Below are 18,647 nucleotides of genomic sequence, written 5' to 3' on the forward strand. Positions count from 1 at the left end.
TCTTGTTAAACCAGGCTTACATCCATTACAACGTCCGCCCGAAGATCAATATACGCATGGGAGACCTTTTTCCTGCATCCACCGAAGTGATGATCGGCATACTTTCATCCGCAATTACGCTCATGAATTTTTCATCCGAGGTCCACAATACAGTGCGTTGTGTGCACCGGCTGCTCCCCTACCATTATTGTTCACCTGAGAAGAAAAATTAGCACATACGCTACATTTAGCTTCAAAAGAGCCCTTGATGTGTGCTGCTTTTTTTTTTCTATTCCCCTTAGTTGTTCCGAGTCTACACCTGTCCCAAGAATAATGTTAGGTTTGGAGTGCGGAAGCTGGAATGAACAGGATAAACCGAGCCTGTCAGACCATGTTTGGGCCCTGCCTCATCTCCTCCAAAGGGGGCGCCACCTACAGCGTCAAAGTTATCATGCCCTTCAGAGAGCAGATTGTCGGTACTCACCCACCTCTACCACCAAAGTGGTTTTCTCAACCAGAAGTGCTGACAGGACTGTCATCTTCAGACACAGTTGGGAAGGCGAGGTGGGGCGATGATTTGAGGGCATCTGCCAAAAAAGCTTCTCTTCAGGGGAGCTGGCTGGCTTCAGATGGGATGATTTAGATGGCGACACATGAGGTTCTTTTGTACAGTATGCCTGTACATCACTTCCTGCAGACATCAAAAGCAAAAGGAGACATTATGTTTTTTTCTTGGAATTCAAAATGGATCATGGATCCAGTAATAAGTGGGAGTCCGTGCATTTGAAACCTGGGCCATCCGCAGGGAACACCCGACTGACTCAAACTTGGAATACCACCACAATGATGTCACACTTATAGAAATGATCACTACGATACAAAATGCCGAAGAACATCGTGCCACTACCCAATCCTCATTCCGTTTTACTCTCACATCCCAAAAACATGCAATGTGGGTTCATTCAAGAGTTTGTAGTAAACAAATATTCAAATAATTTTCATAATATCTTGAACTAAAAAGTGTAAAATGATTGAGACCCGTAGAGCTCGGCCAGATCAGTACTAAAAAGAAACTAAATGGATTTTTTGGTTTCCAGTTAATGCCTGCGTGCATGTAAAGTGGATAAATCCGACAACGACGTGGCACTTTGATTGGTTTCGTTTTTTAATTGTTTCAACTCAGTTTGATGGCTCAGCAGCTCAGAGTTTAACTAGCACCACCGGGGCACCAGTGACTTTAATTTGACAGTGACCTCCACTTTTCCATGAGCGGTAACCATGGAGACTGTGGCATCCACCTCCACGTCTGGCACATGCTCGTCATGCAACAATGCATTTGCGAGACTGCTTAACTGCATATCCAGAATCACTCACAGGATTTAGTGACACTAACAACCTCATTTTGAACACATACTAATATTGTATTTAAACGAGGCTTTTGCCCTCATGTGCTGATTTCCCTAAGTTTTAGGACAATAACTGCTCATAAAACAATAAATTGAAAACCCCAGCTCATGTTCTTCCTAAGAATTTTGTGAATTTGCAATGAAGAAATGTTACAAAAATAAATCAAAGTTGATTTCCAAGGTTTTTTTTTTTTTTGCACAGTAAACACACTTCTGTTAAAACTTCAGGTGTCTTTAATGAAAAACATCAGAACAAGATGAATAACCTCAAAACATTTTCGCTATTACTATCTATCCATCCATCCATCCATTTTCTTTGACGCTTATCCTCACGAGGGTGGTGGGGAGTGCTGGTGCCTGTCCCAGCTGTCAACGATGCAGGGTACACCCCGAACTGGTTGCCAGGCAATCGCAGAACACATAGAGATAAAGGGGAAATTTAGAATGTTGCATGTTTTTGGGATGTGGGAGAAAACCAGAGTGCCCGGAGAAAACCCATGCAGGCATGGGGAGAACATGCAAACTCCACACAGGTGGAACTGGGATCGAAACCGGGTCCTCAGAGCGGTGAGGCCAACGCTTTACCAGCTGATCCCCCCGTGCCGCCCTCTATGACTATGACTGAATATATAATATATTGTACCCTATAGTGCACAAAGTTTGGCCCAGGATGTACTTGGATGAGCTTGGTGTGAAAGAAATCAAATTGCCGTATGTCAGGTACAGTATTTACTTTTTTATTTAGTGGTGTGCTGTAGATTTTTTTTTTTTTTTAATGTAAAATATTGTTTGTGCCTTGGATCAATGATAGTTGACAAACACATGGTGTACCCTAGCAAATTCAATTGGCCCAGGGTTCACAGTGCAGCCACAGTGCAGGTAGAGGGGGGCTGAAGGGGCTGGAGGACAGGGAGCACGACGTTCTATTCTACTATACTTAGAGGATACGCTTTTAAAGAAGTCCATGATGAAGGGTATATTTGGAGGTGAGAGCAAAGAGGTGGAATCACAGGTACGTCTTTTGCAGCGGCAGCTCGCAGTAGGGCACACCAGATGCGGTTGTACAGGTGGAACGGCAGCAACGCCCACTTATGCACAAACACGAAACCACAGTACTAACATAACCGACAGTATCGAGCCCTCAACTTGGTGTTCTTCTTCATTATTCACAACAGCTCCTGTGCCGTCTTTCTTGCATGGTTTCCCTGGGAGATGTCGAAGAGAGCAGTACACTGTTCAAGTTGTGCTTTTTTTTTTTTCAGCTGAGTCCGTAGGAGAAAAGTTTTCTCTACAAAAATGTCATGAGGGGAAGAAGATGATTGGCAGACATGGAAATGGCTACATTACTTCTCCAAGCTCTCCTGTAATGAGTTTTTATTTGCAAGCGTTTCCTTGCCTGTGCAAATATCTTGTACACTATACATTTTTAATAAGTTACATTACTCATGTATTTGCATCTGCATATAAGAACTGCACACACTAGACCTACAGTACAAGGAGATGCTTATGCATCATCTAACATTGATCGACTAGCCGTATCAAAAATTAGGTGAATTCATTTACTGTAACTCCATGTTCATCATTTTACTTATAGTTTATGGTAGTTTTGAACTGTGGCGTGCCATATGAATGGATATTTGGAGTCAAACAGCAAACAGCTCTAAGTAGACAGTAAAGTAGTGTAGTTCTACAACACTGAAAAATTCGAAACGGCAGTGGAACACCAAAAACATAACCAATGTTTCTCAAATCATTTACACCAACTACCACCGAAAAAAAGACCTAGTATCACTCTAAAGATCGACATCAAAATCCAAAAAGATAATAGGAATAAGTCCATCCATCCATCCATCCATCCATCCACCCATCCATTTTCTTAGCTGCATATCCTCACAAGGGTCGCAGGAGTGCTGGAGCCTATCCCAGCTTTCAACGGGCAGGAGGCGAGGTACACACTGAAATCGTTACCAGCCAATAGCAGGGCACACGGAGACAAACAGGCTCACTCACAATCACACCTAGGGGGCAATTTAGAGTGTCTAATAAATGTTGCATGTTTTTTGGGGTGTGGGATGAAACTGGAGTGCCCGGAGAAAACCCACGCAGGCACGAGGCGGACGTGCATACTCCACACAGGTGGGGCTGGGATTGATCCCTGGACCTCAGAACTGTGAGCCCAACAATTTCCAGCTGACCCACCGTTCCACCTAATAGGCATAAGTGTTCATCATAAATAAGACAGTGGCTATATATGTAAAAACTGAATTTAATATAATTATAATAAAATGTAATGTTGTGCAAAATTTGAATATTAACACTGTGCTTCAATATAGAAAAAAAATAAAGAATAAAATTAATTAAAAGTAATTCAAATAAATGTATAACATAGTGTTCTTGAAAACTAAAAAATAAAAAGTTCTGTATTACATTCAAGAAGTTGAAATATGTAATGTATGGACTTTGTTAAATTTGCCTACAGTTTGTACTGTGCCTAATGTTTGACATCTTGTTTTCCATTAATTTTGTAACAAATAAAAAGTTTTATTATATGCTTTCAACTTGAGAATTTTAACCATGAGACAAAAAACAATTTGTATGTTTGTGAATATAAGTTAATAAATAATTAAACAAGTGTTTTATTATTTTATATTGTTTTATTCATTCAGTTGAAGGAAATCTTTACGCTGGTGTATTTACCATAAAGAAAGAGAGAAATAAATCTCTCCACCTTTTATATTTCTTGTCCACTGTAGAAGAACTTTGGCAAGTGCTTGAGGACGTTGGCAGCTGCCCAGCGCATTTCATCTGTATGCGTTTCCTTCTAGTCAAACGCAGGGTCAGCCGAGGTATCGCCCCCCCCCCCACCACCACCAATCTTCATCTCCAAAATAGAAAATCAACATTTACTTTATCCTGCTATGATATGGTTCCGTCTCCATGGGAACTGTCTCTGCCATTTCTCCCGATGTCGAGCCTGTGCGAGTGCGAAAGACAGCTGAACCATTTTAAAAATACACTTTTTTGTGGAGTAAGTATGAAAAACAAAATTGGGGGGACGGGACTTTCAATGTAAGAGTTTGTTGTGGTCGCTGATGTTATATGTGCTGCACAAGTTTGTATGTAAACCCTTAGAAATATCACATGACAACTTTCCTCCAATCGTAAAGGGACCTTGCAACCATTGCTTGAGTCCTCGCTTAAAACACTTTTAGAAACAATAACCAAACATTCTGCCCCTGTTTGACGAGCAAAAACAAATGAAGCGCATTAAAATTTAGAGAAACACACGTGGACACGCTCACGCATTCTGAGTTTATCCTACTGTAAGTGGTTGCCATAGTAACCACACACTTATGAAGTACAGTGGGTCCATCTCAGAGATGGCATGTATTTATAGAAGCATTGCACCATGGTCAGGAATGACAAACGATGCATTTTTTTTTTCCACACACCTGTTGCAGAATTTGCTGTGTGACCAAAATGATTTGTTTGTTTGTTTGCTGGCTTCCAATGTCTTTTATTTATGGAAGTAAGCACACACAAAAATACATAAAAAGGACATCTAGTTGCGCAATGACAACTTAAATCCTCAATGATTTTTTTTCTCTTCTTTTTATGCAACAATCTGCTGCCGTTGCATCAAAATACAGAATGTATATTATGGCGTGGTTAATTGAACCTCGGTTTTGTTGAATGATGAACTAATTAAAATCATTTTGATTTCGAAGCACATCCCCTTATCTCGCTGAAGTAATTGTACTTCCCAAATGGACATAATTGAAATACTTTTCATTCCATTGTTCCCATGAAAGGGGACAGATAGCTCCCTGCAATCCATCATTATCAGTTTTCCTCTCATCTCCACGCACACGTTGAAGTTAAATAAATGTTCGGAATGACTACATCCTGTGAAAAGTGTTGTCTGCTAAATATTGTTCACATAAAACGTGTTTCATAAGACTGAAAGACATATTACAGGGAATTAAAGAATGTGACCATGCAGAAAAATTATCATGAAAACACGCAATACATTATTGTTATAACACATTTTTTTTTAGATGATGAGTCATCATAGTAAGTTTGAATGTCCAATATTGTTTGTCCTGATCCCATGTAGGACTCTGTTTTTATCCATCTAGATAAATTAATTTCAAATAACATAAATACAAGTACATTTTAACTTTATAACATCCTTTAATGATCATACATGAAAAAAAGTATTTTGTAATGTAAACATAATTCCTGTCACCAATTAAATATAAATTAGTAGTCAAATATAATGACAGTGAAACAGCACATCTAAACTTTGATTGTGCTGTCAGAATGCTATAGTTGAACCCAAAATATTTTACATCTTTAAATACATTAGCCTGACTTCAGAAAATTAAAATGTGTTTTAAAAGTCTCTGAAAATATGTTAGAGATGTGATAAGTCGTTTGGCAATTACAAGCCTCCTTAATTGAGTTTATGAGGGATTGCGCAATCTGAGGTGAAGTGAAGCCATTTCTTTGAATACTCACATTCATCAATTTGATCATGAAATCGTGATGGACATCACTAGATTTTAAAAATATATCAATGCAAAGCACAGACCAGAGAACTAAAATTGAAAATTTGATTTGATTTAAACTGATTTTGTCTTTATAATGCAGGTGAGGATCTGAATAAATGGAATTCACTTTGAGGTTCTGTTGCTTAGAAGATAAGATAAGAAGATAAACTTAACATTATAACATTAGTAAACGTCACCAAGTGTAAAAATATGTTAACCATGAAAATAGTTGCAAAATTATAAAGTTAATGTTTTGCTAATGTGAATGGAGAAGCCAGGTATGTATAAGTCACAACAAAAGCCATTCGAGACGCATCTCGTTGTGCAAAGCTAACCACTGTAAAATGTAAAAACAAGTAAACCATCTTTGGCTCATAATGCTCACCGACAGTCCAACGGCCGAAATGTGCCTGTACCACATCATGCCGACACCTATGCGTCGCCATGTTTTATCGTTCTAATTCATTAAATAAGCCGACACCAGCAGACTCGTTTTGAAACTACGGCTCGTTATCAGTCTTCATGACGCTTAGTTAAAGTTTGAGCAACTCGTCTGCCAACTGTGGCGCAAGGAAGGTTGCAGAGCACCGCAAATCTATAGAATGGTAGGCACAGCCCTTTGTGATTGATCGGCCTGCAAAATGTGCTAAGATAAAATCAAAGTTTAGCGTGTCAAATGAAACGTGCATACTTCACTGGCGACGACACATCAGCAATGTACTTTGATTTTTAAAGAGTGCTATATTTCCCAAATTAATTTCTATGACATTCGCAAGTCTCAGGAAAACTCCATGCTCCATGATTTACAACCAGCCTCATGCTTCAATGAGTTATGTCTTGCCTTTTCGGTGATTGTGCACACTTTTTCAGAATACGCACGGTGTGTGTGTCAGAAATCTGAACAGAATCTGAAATCCACAACAAATATGGCCCAAAAATTGTCAAATTTGTGCAAGTTCTGACTGTTTAAGCACATTTTTTCCAAAACAATCACAAATTAAATAGTGACCTGGATTTCCTACACTACTTTAAAACTGAAATATTGGTGGAGCAGCCTCGACACCACTGCTGTGATTTTTGCAATGGGTCGATCAGATGCTGTTTGTTTTAATAGTTGATATCATAAGCATATTTTTTTGCAAATACATTTGAATTGGCATTGTGTTGCAACAAATGCATTTGAATAGTAAACTGACACAGTTTCAACAGCCATTCCCTCAGTTAAATATGAAGTTAATCTGTGAAAGAAGGCCGCAGACAGGCAAATATGCTTAATTTGAAGAGATTGTGTGCATTTAATGGGTGCAAATGCCTAAAAAGCAAAGATGAATAAAATCTATGTGGGTGTTGCCATTGTGTGACTTAAAGCTAAAAGCTACTCAGGTGGATTAGAACGCATTGGAAAGTGTTTTTGCGGTGGTCATGTTTCGTTTCACTGTGATTGGCTGGAAACCAGTTCATTGTATACACCACCTCCTGCCAGATGCCAGATGGCCTTGGCACCAGCAATCCCGCGACCATCGTGAGGATAAGCGGCTCAGAAAATGGATGGATGGATGTTACGTTTCAAGGTTTAGCATCAGGAAATTTAAAACGAGGACAACTTTGAAAACAAATATTTTGGATTGACCAAACTCAATGCAGCATAATAAATGTGTTGTGCTCTTGATCTTTAGTGATTCACTCGTGATTGCTCATTATTTAAAGCAGATTTTCATTACGTGGAGTGTTTGGAGCACAAAGAGAGCGAGAGTTGAAATGTGACGTTGCGTAATCAGTCTGCGCATTTGAACGGCGTTAGAAGACCACCCTATATTTCTCCCTCTCTGCCTCCCCGCATGAATTTTTGATAACAAATGACTGTGATAGCAGTTATAATGAAAAAGTAATGCCGCGCTGAGATAATCTCGCTGCTTGATCAATGAAGACTTCTTTTTTATTCTCGAGCATTCAAGTATTGTTAGTCTAATACGCGCACAAATACAAACTGAAAGTGCCACCCGCTGCATGGAAATAAGATTAATGCAATGTCCTGTGTATACAATATGCCACAATTAAAGGACCGACTGTATATTAACTATTAGCTTGACTAAATTCAAAATGGAAGTTACACCACTCACTGTGAGGCTGTTGGATCAAAGAAATGGAAAAAAAGGATCATAAATGAAAATGTCGCGATACGTCATTGTTATGATTAAATATTTAAAAATTGAAAAAGTATTATAAAAGTGAAAAAAAAAGTTAAATTCTCCATTCACATATAAAGTCATTGGCCACAGCATTAGGTTACCCAGCAAGTAAAAATCCAAGTTTAGTAACACACTATGTCATGTATGCATTTACTAATGCTGCCATTATTGTGGTTTAAATTTGCAGGAAACATTTTTTTCAATTAGAAAGTACTAAACCTCATTCGAGTCATAGTTGAGCCGGACCCCATCCCAGCTAACTTTGGTCGACATGTAGGGTACATCTAGGTGCCCGTCAACAGCTGGGCACATCGTGAGGGATGACCGTTTCACACTGTGGACAATTTATCTTCAATCAGGCTTACACGCATGGAATGTCACATAGCCATTGCTTTATGGGCTCAAGCTCAAAACATGGCAGCAAACTTTGTTTCATGCTAGAGGGTCAAACATTTAGTTTTGTTTCATTGTTATGTCTTGTTTTCTTGGGACCCATGCTCACGTCTTATCTTGCTCATTAGGTTTTTGTTCCAACAGTTTTTCATTTACCCTGTTCCTTGTGTCTGTCAACTCCCTGCAGCCACTGGTGTCTTATCCAGATGTGCCTCATTCCATGCTCATGCAATATTTCCTTTTGTGGTAACGTTAATCCCAATGTTTGTTTGTTACTTTGAGTTGTGAAATGTATTATTATGATTAATAATGATTTTGTTTTTATTATTCCATGTGGGCTGCACGTTGGCATGGCTGTAGAGCGTTGGCCTCTGTTCTGCCTGTGTGGAGTTTACATGTTCTCCCTGTGTCTGGGGGTATCTGGTTTCCTCCCACATCCCTAAAATCTGGATTAATTGGGCACTCTAAATTATCCGTAGGTGTGATTGTGAGTGCGACTGATTGTCTCTATGTGATTGGCTGGCAACCAGTTCAGGGTGTACGCCGCCTCCTGCTCGTTGACAGCTGGGATAGGCTCCAGGACTCCCCGCAACCCTCGTGCGGATAAGCAGCAAAAAGAAAATGGATGGATGGATGGATGTTCCAAGTGCCTTGTTTGCCATTTTGTTCTTGAAAGTAAATCCTTTTAGACTCCCACCCCAATGCCTTGCCGCCCTCCTTCCCTGCATTTGAGTCCAGTTCCTTTTTGACTCCAGCACCACTAAAATATCAATTCGAATAAAGTGTGTCAAATTCAACATCACATATCGTATCAAAGAATCAGGGGCATTATTTTGTTGAGTCCATTGTATTTTTGGGTAATATATATTTTAGGGGCACGAGGCATTAAATAAGAAATTGAAGAAACAAGGGTGGTAATTTTATTTCCCCTGACTGTTTAGCATAAAGCAAAAAAATGCTCAGATGTTATGTAGTACACTGTGTCCTTTCTAAGTAACCAAAATAAAGTGAAACTCAATAGCAGGTGTGCCTAACCAAGTGTCCGATTTATATTACAAAAAAAGGCAGCCATAACAGAAACATTTCTCAGCATAACAACTTGCACTTCAACTACAATAGAAAAGATCTTGTTGAATTCCTCAACACGGTCAAACAAAGCTGGCCATTTTTCCGCTTTACTTGATGAGACTTCGTTTAAAAAAAAAAAAAAAAAAAAACGTCTGGTTTGGGTGTATCTACTCTTGTGGTCAGTAAGATGTACAATATATAACTATATCCACCATTTCACCGGTTCCACTGTCCATGATGGTGCTGCATGATTCCTCTTTCTATCATCAGGTAATTATCACCATCAATCCAGAGATTTTTCTTTTCTTCTTGCAAAATGTTCCCCTCCCCTTCCCTTCCTTTCCCTTCCGCGTGTCCGTCCACGCTCTCCACTCTCCAAACTCCTCAGTGTTGTATGATTTCTTTATTTATTTTCGCTCTCAACTGAGCGGTTGAGGCTGTGAGGCGTGCGCACCGGGGAGGAAGTCAAGTCGTGTTGGACCGGACTGACGCGCCAAATCCTCGCAACTCAACAGGAGCTGATATTTTTATTTTTATTTATTTATTTTTTTTACAGTAAATCATGTCCACGCATGAAGATGGAATGTGCTATTTTGCGTAGCTGACCTCGGATTCTATACTTGTATTTCTTAATAGTACAAGGCATGGCTTTCCTTTTGACGTGCTTCTTTCTCTATTGGTGAGTCGCAAACTATTGGACTTTTAACCCACGACGAGCGCGCTAATTTTCGCACCACTTGCCCAACTCCTTTAATATATATATATTTTTTTACCCCTCGCACATGTGCTTTAGTTACAGCGTCTGCGGTGTTTGGGGTACACAGCACAGTGAGAGCAGCATCTATTTGGATAACATCACCCGCATATTGGATAGATTGCTGGACGGCTACGACAACAGGCTGCGACCTGGATTTGGTGGTATGCTTAAAACATTTTTTTTTTTCATCACAAAACACACTTTTGTTGTTGTTGTTTTAGTGCACAAAAGTTAAGCCGGGTTGTGTTTCCAGGGTGGTTGTGATGTGACTTTGATTGGTTTGAAATCTGGACGAATAGTGTATATCACATTTGCTCATTTGCTTTCATGAAATATGGTTTATGAGCATTACAGTAGAGATATTGACAAGTAATAGCATGCAATAAAACTGTACAAATCCAGTGATGTACTCCTATTACGTATACAGTACAGTACACTCAGTTCCAGTATAGAGCAGCATGACTAATCAAATCAGGTAAATGTATATATCCTCAAAAACAACATTTACAAAAATACATAGAAGATATAAATATGTTTGTATTATCCATTTTGTGACATTTTTTAAGAGTGTTTTGTGGCAAACAAACATGGAATATGTAAATGCTTGACTGCTTGTGCTGTAGGTCCAGTGACAGAAGTCAAAACGGACATCTTTGTCACCAGCTTTGGACCCGTTTCAGATGTCGAGATGGTACGTAAACAAGCCTCACAAAGTTAATTCGTTCACTGGTTGTCATTCACATGCGTGCGTCGTGTTGCACCGTCATCATGTAGACATGAGAGAAAATGTGCACTATTTTTTTTTCTTTTTCTCCTGGTAACTCAAGTCCTAGCCTTCATTATTCCAGCATTTGGGCAGATGTCATTAGTGCAGCTTAGTCAGACTTTAATCTGGTTGACAATCCCCCCCGTTAGAGAGAGGGAGAGAGATGTGGCTGATGTTGGGAGTGGATAGGCTGCTGCTGGTTACTCCTGACGTGGCATAGGCCGAGTGCGATATGTCTGTTGAATGTGATGCTGATGTTCAAAGCTTTTCATGTGGTCTCTAAAGCCTTGGACCACCGTGTGATGATGGTGATGGTGGAGGATCTATTTAGAGAGGCATAAAAAAATGAAATAAAATACAGCTCTCCGGGGCACTGAGGTTATCCACTTGACCTCAAAGAGTCCAGGGTTGACTTATTTAAGACTGACATGTTTTTTGAGGAATTTGCGAAATAAATCTACAACCACTGGCACATCATATTGGGCAATATTTGCCTCAATACTGAATGCTGGATGTTAATTCATTTGCTTATGGGTTGCTGTGAAGTGTTTCCAATAATATTTTAATTATTCAGCTGGACAAGCGAGGCAAAATGTTCAAAACATGTACGGTGCAGAGCAAACTGCACCAAAGATAATAAAAATTGACGCTTGCACTGTAATTTAAAAAATATTTTCGCATTGGGTCATTCCATTGGAAATAAAATAAAATACTGTACTTTTAAAACTAATGTGAGTACAGTGGTACGTCATTATAAACCAATATATTTACAAACATACTAACAAATGTATACACAATGTGAAGGAATGGTTGCGATTCATCATTGTTCGATGAATTTTGTGAAATTGATTCATACCAAGGTTGTTAAAAGAAAAATCCCGAAGACTTCTCATAATCAGTATAATGATGAAGATACAGTTATAAGTACTGAAGTTCTGTGGATCTGTGACGTTCTCTTGCTGCTTAAGAAAATACACTTTGGTGAATCCTGCATTTACAAACCTAATATTTGTTTTTAAAGTACATTAGCAGTAATTGCCAAAGGATGACATTTGGAATGTTGAAGTGAAGGTAGAATGCAAACATGTTCCAACCAATATTGGCCATGGAACAATAATCCTGTGTCAAAATTGAATACGTAGTATAAATCAGACACATTGCCAGCACATTGCACAGCAGGTTCCAAAGAAACCATGTGTCACTCCCCTTCTGCCCGTCTCTTCAAGTTAGAAGGGTAGTGGCATCACAGAGGTAGTAATACACACTTACTGTAAATTCTGCTTGCCCTGGACAGGAATACACCATGGACGTGTTCTTCCGCCAAACATGGATAGATGAGCGCTTGAAATTTGAGGGCCCTATTGAGATCCTGCGGCTCAACAACCTCATGGTCAGCAAAATCTGGACGCCAGACACATTTTTCCGCAACGGCAAGAGGTCGATCTCTCACAACATGACCACCCCCAACAAGCTGTTTCGCATCATGCAGAACGGAACCATCCTCTACACCATGAGGTAACGGTGCAGTGGCCAAGACCAGAATAGAGTGGCGGATTGAGCCTTGGATAGCAAATCAAACAAACCAGGCATCCAAAAACGGATGCACAGACACGCGTAAAGCCATTCCAAAATAAAATATGTGCCATCTGATCGTGAAACAGCCTTTGGACGGCAATTCAAAGAAACTGCTTTGTTCCAAAAAGAGTTTTCCTGGATGAAAAACTTCCCCTTCTGCAATGGAGGGCACATCTGAGATTTCTGAAAAATAATTGGAACAACTGAATGCAAAATCTTCTTTGACAAAGTCCAAACTAATGATGCACTCCATTCCTCATCATTTTTTGAACCCGAGTGGTCAAAAGGTACAGTCACACTATAGTTTAAGACAACCCGTCATAATTTTTGGGGCATGGTTTTGTAAAGCAGACTAAGTGCATACTGATTGTAATACCATAACTGATCTTGAAAATGGGAGGGACTCCACATGTGACAAGCTTTAGGTGTCTTCCCAGTTAGCTATTGTTCCATTTCCCCTTACAATCACGGTGTCCGTAGACCGGTCAACCAAAGGATTTTCAATCATTATATATGGAACATGTTTAATCCGCAATTGTCGGCCGTGAGAGTTTTCAAGGTGATGGATGAGTAAACAAACATTCTTAACGCACCCAACACCACAAGATAACCAATAAAGATAATCATATAAAGGCAGCGAATAATCAGACCTTTGCCAACTTAGATCAGAAAGGGGAAATCTGGCTCAAATTACGACCCATGATTGGAAACTCTGTAAACAACACATGAAATTGGAAAGTCGCAGATCTCAAACATGACTCAAACAGAAAGACTTGTGGAAAATGCACATACATCAAATGTAATTGGAGAAATTGGACGTAATGTACCATTATTGTGAGCCAGCCATCAACAGAACACAAGCATCAATTCATCCATTTTCTGAACCTCTTATCCTCACAACGGTCATGGGAGCACTGGAGCCTCTCCCAGCTAGCTTTCGGCAGGAGGCAGGGTACACCCTGAACTGGTTGCCAGCCAATCGCGGGGCACATGGAGACAGACAACAGTCACACTCACAAACACACCTAAGGGCAATTTAGAGTCTCCAATTAATCCATGTTTTTGGGATGCGGGAGGAAACTGGAGTGCCTGGAGAAAACCCACGCAGGCACAGGGAGAACATCCAAACTCCACACAGGCGGGGCTGGAATTTGGATCCTGAACCCCGATCTAACCAGATATGCCACTGTACAGCCCATCAAACACAATTACATAAAAATAAACACATTGGCTACTTTTAAAACATGGAGGCAGAAAAATGTTTGTATGTGTTTGACCTAAATGGCACAAAATGTTTACCTTAACGTTATCACTGCTGCTCCTCTTCGTTCTGTATCTGTAGCAGCAATTTGCGTTTTAGATATGACGGTTGCTTCAGGCTGGCATGAAATGGAGTAGATTTCAACAAACAAATCGGATAATGGATTTAAATAGGAATTGGAATTGGAAAAAAGAGCTGCAGCATGAATCCAGCCCAAGTTACGAACACTATGATACTGTTCGTGGCCATTAAATATCACTGAGCTTGTTTTCAGCCAAGGCTTTTTCAAACTCTTTCCATTCTCAAAACACACATACAACTTTTAAAATCTGCACTCAGTGCATCAAACATGAGCTAAAACAACTGTCCTATTCTCTATTCTGTCAGATTAACAATAAATGCTGAGTGCCCCATGCGCCTGATGAACTTCCCGATGGATGGACATGCATGCCCACTCAAATTTGGGAGCTGTGAGTTTTTTTTCTTTTCTCTCTTTTTTTCTTCCATTCTTGTTGTTTTTTCGTTAAGTCTATGTCACAGATGGTGCCACTCTCAAATGATCACCGTGTCACTGACTGGCTGACAGGACACCCTTCATAGATGTCAATTTTAAATGCGCGACTCATTTGAGCAGCTCTGGGTCTGTCACCATGTGTCATTTTTGCACAACTATTAATTAGCAAGACAAAATAGTTGGGATTCATTGTTTGAACATCACATTTTTTATGAATAGATTTCACAAAACACCACGAGTCTCATCTTTCTCTTTTAAAGGTACCAACATTTGATTTGATTTCGTATGTTTAAAGACCCTCTGATCTGTTCTCTGCAGATGCTTACCCCGTGAGCGAGATCATGTACACGTGGAAGAAAGGTCCTCTGTCTTCTGTTGAGGTGCCACAGGAGTCATCCAGTCTCCTGCAGTACGACCTCATTGGTCAGAGAGTGTCAAGTGAAAGGCTAAAGTCCAACACAGGTCTGCAAAGATCATTGTGAAATGATTTTAAGGTTGGAAGGTTAATGGACTCAAGTAGTGGATTCCTCTGGTCTCGACATGTACATGAGTTCTGCTCCCGTTAGAGGGTCTGTCTCCAACTCGCATGATTTGTATGGCTCAGATTTCTTTTCTTTTGTGATGCAACCCTCCTATTTACAAGGGCATGGGAAAACCACTGGAAATTGTTGGTTGCTGAAAGGTGGACTATTGCAAGAAGCATTACTATGCTACAAATGCCCTGATTACACTTCCACAACAGGAAATGACCATGGAGGACAATATGAAATTGATTTCTTTCCCCATTCACCCTGAAGAATATCTATGAGGTCGGACAAGGATCACAACCTCCATTCTAGTTCATACCAATCATTTTTAATTAAGTTGATGTTAGGACTCTAAAGTTCTTTAAAACTAAAGTCGTCAAGCTTTTGGTTTCTTTTTTTTTGCTTTCAGTCATTAGGAAATTGTTTCCCTCAAACTGTACCCGGAAAGTTTGAAATATAACTGTCCAAAATTACTCTGTCATATTGTGCTGTACAATTTATTTACGACCGTTGCCCTGCCTCCAGCTCCAAATCAGTTGGGATGGAGTCTGGATTTCCTGTGACCATGAAACAGATAAGCAGTTAAAAAAAAAAAAACAAATAACATTGATGTGAGGATGAACAATTAGGATTCAGCAGTTACGAAGGGGTGAAAACTATTCATGAGTTGATTAATTGAGGGATTAAAATTAAGACCGTGGTCTATATAAAGCCCATGTTTGAGGTATCTCTTCCACTCAGAAGTCAGATTCTTTTTCAAAAGTAAACAACTTGGAGTACAATCATTTTTTTCACCCTAACTAGTACTCTTACTGTGTGTTTTTACAGGTATAAGGGAAGGTAAAAGTTTCAGATTCGACCAGTCCAAAATGTAACAACGTCTTTATATATAAAGTAACAATTTGACTCCCTTAAAATCCACTGTCTTCTCTCTCAGGGGAATACGTCATCATGACCGTCCACTTCCATCTGCAAAGAAAGATGGGCTTTTTCCTGATCCAGACATACATTCCCTGTATTATGACGGTGATCTTGGCTCAAGTCTCCTTCTGGATTAACAAGGAATCAGTTCCTGCTCGGACAGTATTTGGTAAGAACTTTTTACTTAACTTCAGACAAGTACAGAACGATATCAAAGATGACAGGCTTCTCAAGCTCTTGAGTTATTCTAAAACATTAAACCGAGTTGTTTTAAATTGCAGCTTAAGGCTCCAAGAAGTATTTCTTAAAGTATCCAGAAGTCAAATAAAAAAAAAGATAAATAATCGAAATTTATTGATTCAACACCCACAGTTTGACCCTAATGCAAGTCTCGTTCAGTAAACTTTAAGCAGGCATCCTTTCCTCAGTTACTAGCTTATTGAGTCCAAGCCCTGATTGGTTCTTAATGCAAAAACCTTGCTAGCTCAGGAAACAAACGCAGAGTGATTATTTTTTAACCTTTTTTCATTATCTCTAGTCCTCCTCCACAGTGGTTGAGTTGAATTAATTGGGAATAAATGTCCTTTTTGAAATTGCGCATGCAAAGGCCTGAGAGGAGGAGGATGTTTATACTTGGCTCGCTTCTGAGCACTCACAGGTTCCGCTCGCTCACATTACATTACGCTACAGTTGCCACCGAGCTCTAGCCTCAGGAGCGGAGCGGGCGAGAGACACTGAAGTAAGCCAGAGAGAGAGGAGCGAGAAATAAAGACGCTGGAGACAAAGCAAAGAGGAAAAGATGGGAGAAGTGTGTGAAAGTGCGCACATTCCTATCCATTTTAATCCTGGTACCCTCATGTTAAACCTCAAAGAAACTCGAGCAGTAGATTTCGATTCTCTTTCTTGCACGTGCGTTTGTAGTTTTGAAATGATTTATCTTGGTCTCAGTTTCTACATCGCAGAGACATGCCCTTTGAACAAGGGTGTTTAGATGTTTCATGTTTAAATGAGAAGCGGTCTTAGTGTAGTATTATACTTTTTCTACTACAGTATTTAATGACCAGCCTTAAATTTGGTTATGGGATACCGTTGGATCGGATCAGGTTTTGGGTCTGTTTTTGGCAAGTTAGACCACTGTGCAATCTACTCTTGCTCACAGTGCGCTCTGGGTTTAATGTTCAAAATCTGAAAAAATAATGTCCTGGTCCATAATCTCTCAGAACATGAACATTACCAATTGAAACAAACCCAGATTAAATGACTGTCTCCAAAGTTGAGAGAGTTGGATGATTGTAGTTGTCTTTTATATATCCTATCTTCACACTCTAGAACAACAAACTTATGAAAATCCAAATTACATCTGTATCTCACCTAGCAATTTAAGCAATTGTCCGTTCCTTTAGGTTTGCAAGTATCTGTGATTTTTGGGATATTATGAGACTGTGATTTTCTCAAGACTGCGTTTAGTCCCACTCCCTTGTACTCGTGCTCTTACACGCACAAAACAGACATAGGGTGAGTTGAGGTATTACATTTTCACATTAAGTGATCTTCTTGGAGAATGACGCTTTAATAATTCATTATCTATGGAGGTTTTAGTAGTCCTAGTCTCATTTGTTTTCCTTGCTTCATACAGGCTAGAAATATGTCCCTCCTGAATTTTCCACAACCACAAGATGGTTTATCAGATATTAAATAAATGACATGGCTTAGATAACCTGTTGATCTATACAGCAGTGTTCTAATTAGTCTCTTCTTTGTTTTCTCATTTGAATCAGTATGAATTCTTCATGTATTTTGGCCAGTATACTTTAGTTTTGGTGAGGGGCGGGGGGTGGCTTCCAAGGGGCAGTCTGACTTTAGTTTTGTGCAGCTTTCAAGCAACCTCTGATGATAAGGTTAGTCTAAAATGCTGATGTTGTTTATTGCTTACAGCCATCCATTTGTGATTGTTTTAGTTAGTGCATTGTGGAAGGTGCATTTAAGAGCTAGAAGGGATTCAAAATGGAGACATGAAGAAACTATAAAGCATGTGCACAGTACATTAAGGCTATAATACAGTATATTGTGGACTGCATCGTCAACATCCGCACTAAAAGCTTAAAGTCCCTTGAGCTGAAGTCTCCCAGACTTAATTGAGTGTATTCTAATTTGTACCTTTTCCACAAATAAAAGCTCATAAACGCCCCAAGCATTTGATTTCTTTCCTGTCTTTATAACATCAGCCCTCTCCCTCACCCCCTCATATGCTTTCTTTCGCTTCCTTCTGCCTCTCACTGTTGGCCTGACAACATTTCTTTAATTCCTTTCACCATATTTAAGATGGCGACAGTCAGCATTGCATGTGGAAGATGTACTGCTTTTGAGGAGGTTTCTGTCCACTGGTGAAGTAATGCCTCACAAGAGAGGCATTATTAAGTCACATTAGGTAGCTAATTTCCTGGGCTGCTAATGAAATTCCAAATTTGGTAAAAGCCATGGCAGCAGTCTTCAATTACTTCTTTCCCTTTCTTACACTCTTGCTGAAAGTTAATTAGATATCTCATTTGTTCAGTGGCGTCTTAAAAGGATGTGGAATGTCAGCAATTTTGATTTGTCTTACAACAAGTAGCGATCAGGCCAAATGAGAATTTCTTGATTCCACATGCTAGTCACTACACTGTGGTTCAGACTAATTTGGTGGCGTCCTTGGTATTGTAGAAACTACTTAGTGGCTTCAACATTTGGTACGCCTACAG

The 18,647-nt window shown here is 39.7% G+C and overlaps 1 protein-coding gene across 1 annotated transcript in view; it reads left to right on the forward strand.

Annotated features, from left to right (window-relative positions):
• Nucleotides 1-10,150: 10,150 nt before the first annotated feature.
• Nucleotides 10,151-18,647, forward strand: part of gabra6b (gamma-aminobutyric acid type A receptor subunit alpha6b) — a 30,333-nt gene continuing 21,836 nt past the window's right edge. The window contains exons 1-7 of the mRNA XM_061803175.1: nucleotides 10,151-10,267; nucleotides 10,382-10,506; nucleotides 10,969-11,036; nucleotides 12,406-12,626; nucleotides 14,335-14,417; nucleotides 14,780-14,923; nucleotides 15,926-16,078. Of these exons, the coding sequence (XP_061659159.1) occupies nucleotides 10,233-10,267; nucleotides 10,382-10,506; nucleotides 10,969-11,036; nucleotides 12,406-12,626; nucleotides 14,335-14,417; nucleotides 14,780-14,923; nucleotides 15,926-16,078 (829 nt within the window). The 5' untranslated portion in view covers nucleotides 10,151-10,232. The remainder of the gene's footprint in view (nucleotides 10,268-10,381; nucleotides 10,507-10,968; nucleotides 11,037-12,405; nucleotides 12,627-14,334; nucleotides 14,418-14,779; nucleotides 14,924-15,925; nucleotides 16,079-18,647) is intronic.

Source organism: Syngnathoides biaculeatus, chromosome 18, assembly GCF_019802595.1.
Source record: "Syngnathoides biaculeatus isolate LvHL_M chromosome 18, ASM1980259v1, whole genome shotgun sequence".
NCBI classification, from domain to species: domain Eukaryota; kingdom Metazoa; phylum Chordata; class Actinopteri; order Syngnathiformes; family Syngnathidae; genus Syngnathoides; species Syngnathoides biaculeatus.